The sequence below is a fragment of the Sinocyclocheilus grahami genome, unplaced genomic scaffold, assembly GCF_001515645.1.
Source record: "Sinocyclocheilus grahami isolate Dianchi unplaced genomic scaffold, SAMN03320097.WGS_v1.1 scaffold1779.1, whole genome shotgun sequence".
In the NCBI taxonomy this organism is placed as follows: Eukaryota; Metazoa; Chordata; class Actinopteri; order Cypriniformes; family Cyprinidae; genus Sinocyclocheilus; species Sinocyclocheilus grahami.
The window spans coordinates 83,576-89,799 of NW_015506958.1; the positions used below are offsets into that span (position 1 = coordinate 83,576).

The 6,224-nt window shown below is 33.6% G+C and overlaps 1 protein-coding gene across 1 annotated transcript in view; it reads left to right on the forward strand.

Moving 5' to 3' along the window:
- LOC107572593 (ras-related and estrogen-regulated growth inhibitor) overlaps nucleotides 1-6,224 on the forward strand; it is a 21,465-nt gene that overhangs the window by 12,021 nt on the left and 3,220 nt on the right. The window contains exon 3 of the mRNA XM_016259016.1: nucleotides 85-141. Coding sequence (XP_016114502.1) covers nucleotides 85-141 — 57 coding nt within the window. The remainder of the gene's footprint in view (nucleotides 1-84; nucleotides 142-6,224) is intronic.

Below are 6,224 nucleotides of genomic sequence, written 5' to 3' on the forward strand. Positions count from 1 at the left end.
CTTTCATTCATCCTCTCTGAGTCTCTCATCTTCTCTCTCTCTCTCTCTCTCTCTCTCTGTGTGTGTGTGTGTGTGTCTGTGCAGCTCTGGTGGTTCGGTTCCTGACCAAACGCTTCATCTGGGAGTACGACCCTACACTCGGTGAGAAACACACACACGAACTCACATAAACACAAACACACACACACACACACACACACACATTCACATAAACACACACACACACACACACACACATAAACACACACACACACACACACAAATTCACATAAACACACACACTCACTCAGACACACACACACAAACTCACATAAACACACACACACACACACACACACACACATAAACACACACACAAACACACAAACAAAAACACACACACACACACACTCTCTCTCTCATATAAACAAACTCACAAAAACACATACACATACAAACACACATACACACACACGCACACACAAAAACACACACTCTCTTTCACACACACACACACACACACACACTCACTCAGACACACACACACACCATCTCACATAAACACACACACACACTCACTCAGACACTTACACATTAACTTACACACACACTCTCTCTCTCATATAAACAAACTCACAAAAACACATACACATACATACACACTCACACACACACAAAAACACACTCACATAAACACGTACACACACACACTCTCTCTCTCTCACACACACACACACACACAAAAGCACTCACATAAACACACACACACACACACACACACATATAAACACACAACACACACACACACAATTTCCACATTTTTAAGAATTCTTTATCACAACAAAAATGGATGTTTATCTCGAGCTACTATTTATAATGATAATGGAAAACTGTGATTGGCCGCTGTACATGTCAGTCTTCCTGTGGGCGGGGTTTGGCTAGAATCAGCTGTAATTTGACTAATCTCAAGACCTGATGAGACGAGCCGAGCTGTAAAATCGACCGTTGATGCTGTTCATGACCTCGTCACAGGTGACCTCTGACCTCTGTAAACTCGGGACAGACTGGAGGAGTCACAGCCAGAGCTTTGAAGCGAGTGAAACACAGAGACGTGACGCTCATGTGGAATATAAATGGATGTGAGGGTCTCTTTGATAAACACGCCTGCGCATTCTTACCCATCAAACCTAATTGAATTCGCCACCACAGACGCCTGCAGGGAATAAAGAACGATTCATTTGTGTCCTCAGATGAAACCAGTCTGAATCTGAGTTTAATAAGCTGTTTACAGGTAGAAAGGAAAAATTAAAGAAGCTCAATTAAGTATCATACGGACACAGTTATGATGCATTATAGTGTTTCTGGAGCTGGATGGCAAAATTCAATTCAGTTCAATTCAAGTTTATTTGTATACTGCTTTTCACGATGCAAATCGTTGCAAAGCAGCTTTACAGAAAATTTTAAGTTTCTACAATATATTTAGGAGTAGGTTATTCGTGGTGACTATGACAGAAATGTACAGTAAAAATCATGCAGTTAGTTACAAGTTACGTGCAATCAAACAGACGGTGAACACTATTAACTGCAATGATTATATGTTGCGATTAAACATTGCAATTGCGATTAAACGTTGCGATTCAAATTCAATTTGAAATGTAATATGAAAAATTGCAATGCAATATGTAAAATGGCAATGCAATTCTGTATTTAAATTTGCATTTTCCCATACATATGTGCAACATTTAGTGCAAAATGAAAATTTTTAATTAAAAGCATATTGTAACGCTTTATTACTTGCAAAATGAAAATGTATTACCCAAATTGATTAGATATGTTTAACATGTCCACGCAAAAACTAGCAAAATTATTTAATTAATTAAATGCATCACGTCCGATGTGTATGGTGGCAAATCGGTAAATAAGTGTAGAAATCTCTTTGATTTCGTGCATCAATCGTAGTGTAAAACATTGAGAGATGTTGAGGCAGGTGAGAAGCGTTTGGTTAATGGTGAATATTGACCTATTGTGCGTCCTGTTGCCAAGCTTGATGCAATGATTGACAGGTCAGGGGGCGTGTTTGGCTCGGAATGCATTTTCAAATCCACATTGACTTAAACTACATTCATCACGGTGTATTTAATGAAAATGCAATTGAAACGTCTTATATGCAACTGTCAATGCATTTAAGAAAAATAAAAGACATTTAAATCACCATATGTGACCCTGGAGCACAAAACCAGTAATAAGGGTAAATTTTGTGAAATTGAGATTTATGCATCATCTGAAAGCTGAATAAATAAGCTGTCCATTGATGTATGGTTTGTTAGGATAGGACAATATTTGGCCGAAAATCTGGAATCTGAGGGTGCAAAAAAACCTAAATATTGAGAAAATCATCTTTAAAGTTGTCCAAATGAAGTTCTTAGCAATGCATATTACTAATCAAACATTACGTTTTAGGTACGGAATTTACAAAATATCTTCATGGAACATGATCTTTACTTAATATCCTAATGATTTTTGGCATAAAAGAAAAATCTATAATTGTGACCCATACAATGTATTGTTGGCTATTGCTACAAATATCCCCCAGCGACTTAACACTGCTTTTGTGCTGCAGGGTCACATTTCGCTACCCTTTTGCTGCACCTTTGGCTCAGAATGCATTCTGAAATTCTCACTGCATTTTGCTACAGTTATCATCACGGGGTATTATGAAGAAAATGCAATCCCAAGTGCCGTAAGTCTAAATGCATAGTCACGAACAGCAAGAACATCCAGCTAAACATCTGGAGGAAGAAAGAAAGTCATAAACATCATTCTTTGTGTTCACTTGAGAAGAAACGACCGCCTTCGTGAGTGAATGATCCGCTGGCGGAGAACCAGGCTGGAGAAACATTCATAAACACATTCACTCACACTGCGTTTCTGTGCAGGACTTCAATCCACAGCCAGTGTGTGTTTGATGGCTTTTGCATGCGATCGTGTGCTGGCAGCGCGCGCAAGCAGTGACATGCTGTCAAACACAGAGCCAATGTCCCACAATGCACCGGGGTCAGGCACAACATGTCTTTATAGTGCTGCTCAATTCCAGGTTTTGGAATCGATTCTAAGAATAATTTTTTATGTAATTTCATTCCCTAAAGTGCTCACAAAATATAGAAAGTTATACAAAAATATGTACAAAATGCAATTAAATTTAATTTAATTCATTAATTTACATTATGAACAACAACAAGCCAATTTCTATGGAAGCAATAATATAAAAAATAATACCATCTCGAGATTAAAGTTGTTAAATTTCAAGAAAAAAGTCGAGATAAAATGTTGAGATTAAACTCATTAAATTTCGAGAATAAAGTCGTTATGTTTAGAGAAAAAACTCATTAAATTTCAAGGAAAAAAATAATTTTTTTCTCATAATTTAATGAGTTTATTCTCAACATTATATTTCGACTTTTTTTCTCGCAATTTAACAACTTTTTTCTCGTAATTTAATGAGTTTATTCTCAACATATTTCGACTTTTTTCTCGAAAATTAACGAGTCTTTTCTTCTCAAAATTTAATGAGTTTATTCTCGACATTATATTTTGACTTTTTTTTCGTAATTTAATTAGTTTATTCTCGACATTATATTTCGACACTTTTCTCGCAATTTAACGACTTTTTTCTCGTAATTTAATTAGTTTATTCTCGACATTATATTTATACTTTTTTTTCGTAATTTAACGACTTTTTTCTCGTAATTTAATGAGTTTATTCTCGACATTATATTTTGACTTTTTTTTCGTAATTTAATTAGTTTATTCTCGACATTATATTTCGACACTTTTCTCGCAATTTAACGACTTTTTTCTCGTAATTTAATTAGTTTATTCTCGACATTATATTTAGACTTTTTTTTCGTAATTTAACGACTTTTTTCTCGTAATTTAACTACTTTTTTCGCGTAATTTAACGAGTTTATTCTCGACATTTTATCTCGACTTTTTTCTCGCAATTTAACGACTTTTTTCTCGTAATTTAATGAGTTTATTCTCGACATTATATTTAGACTTTTTTTTCGTAATTTAACGACTTTTTTCTCGTAATTTAATTAGTTTATTCTCGACATTATATTTCGACACTTTTCTCGCAATTTAACGACTTTTTTCTCGTAATTTAATTAGTTTATTCTCGACATTATATTTAGACTTTTTTTTCGTAATTTAACGACTTTTTTCTCGTAATTTAATTAGTTTATTCTCGACATTATATTTCGACACTTTTCTCGCAATTTAACAACTTTTTTCTCGTAATTTAATTAGTTTATTCTCGACATTATATTTAGACTTTTTTCTCGAAAATTAACGAGTCTTTTCTTCTCGAAACGTAACGACTTTTTTCTCGTAATTTAACGAGTTTATTCTCGACATTTTATCTCGACTTTTTTCTCGCAATTTAACGACTTTTTTCGCGTAATTTAATGAGTTTATTCTCTACATTATATTTCGACTTTTTTGTCCCTAATCCTCTTCCGTACATTTCTGCCAAAGAATAAAATAAATAAATAAAATATTACTGCAACTTTTTATTTCACAATTCTAGTTTTTACTTTTTTCGCGTAATTTAACGAGTTTATTCTCGACATTTTATCTCGACTTTTTTCTCGCAATTTAACGACTTTTTTCGCGTAATTTAATGAGTTTATTCTCTACATTATATCTCGACTTTTTTGGCCCTAATCCTCTTCCGTACATTTCTGCCAAATAATAAAATAAATAAATAAAATATTACTGCAACTTTTTATTTCACAATTCTAGTTTTTTTTCTCAGAATTGCGAGATAAAGTCAAAATGACCTTTTATTTATTTTTTATTCCATGGCAGAAACTTTTCCCCCTAGCAAGTCGAGGTTACATTGTGCAATTCTGAGTTTATATATCACGATTCTATTTGCTTTTTCTTTTGTTTCCACCACAAAATAATAAATAAATAAGACAATTGCGACTTTTTATCTCACAATTCTGACTTTTTTCTAACAACTGAAAGTTTATATCTAACAATTTGTACTTTTTTTCTCAGAATTGTAGATTATCTTGCAATTCTTGCAACATTTATATCGTGCAATTCAGAATTCTGAGAAGAAAACTCAGAATTGGGAAAGATCAACTAAATTGTGAGATAAAAAGTTGCAGTTACCTTTTTTTAAATCCTGTGTCAAAAACATAAATAACAGTCAGGTTACTACAGTACTGTTGTCAAAAAAAGAGACAACTTTGATAATATATGCTCGATAATTTTGATAATATGATTTAACTTTATTAAGTTATTAAGTAACAACATTAGATATCTGGGTCGACTGGTTTCACAGAAAATATGTTAAAAATTCCAAAAAGCATGAGAACTTTTTGGGAAAAGCGAACTGTAGTTGAATATTAGCGCTGCAATTCAATCTTCATAGGAACAGATTCCCTGGAGTGGTTTCCACCACAAAATAATAATAAATAAGACAATTGCGACTTTTTATCTCACAATTCTGACTTTTTTCTAACAACTGAAAGTTTATATCTAACAATTTGTACTTTTTTTCTCAGAATTGTAGATTATCTTGCAATTCTTGCAACATTTATATCGTGCAATTCAGAATTCTGAGAAGAAAACTCAGAATTGGGAAAGATCAACTAAATTGTGAGATAAAAAGTTGCAGTTACCTTTTTTTAAATCCTGTGTCAAAAACATAAATAACAGTCAGGTTACTACAGTACTGTTGTCAAAAAAAGAGACAACTTTGATAATATATGCTCGATAATTTTGATAATATGATTTAACTTTATTAAGTTATTAAGTAACAACATTAGATATCTGGGTCGACTGGTTTCACAGAAAATATGTTAAAAATTCCAAAAAGCATGAGAACTTTTTGGGAAAAGCGAACTGTAGTTGAATATTAGCGCTGCAATTCAATCTTCATAGGAACAGATTCCCTGGAGTGGAATCGACTCACGATTCTGAACACGTCGGAAATGAAGAATCGATTATTTTGGGAACTGAGTCCAGCTGAATGGATATATGTATGTGTGTATGTGTGTGTGGGACAGGGGAAAAACAATAGCTATGTTTCCATCACCCTATTTCAATGCGCATTTTGAAATATCGCATGAGAAACGAGGGATGGAAACGCCAAATTTAGAATAAAAATCCCTTAATTCGAAAAGTTTTTACGCTCGCTTGAGGTGGTTTTTGACTTGTGCGAAAAAGGGTTG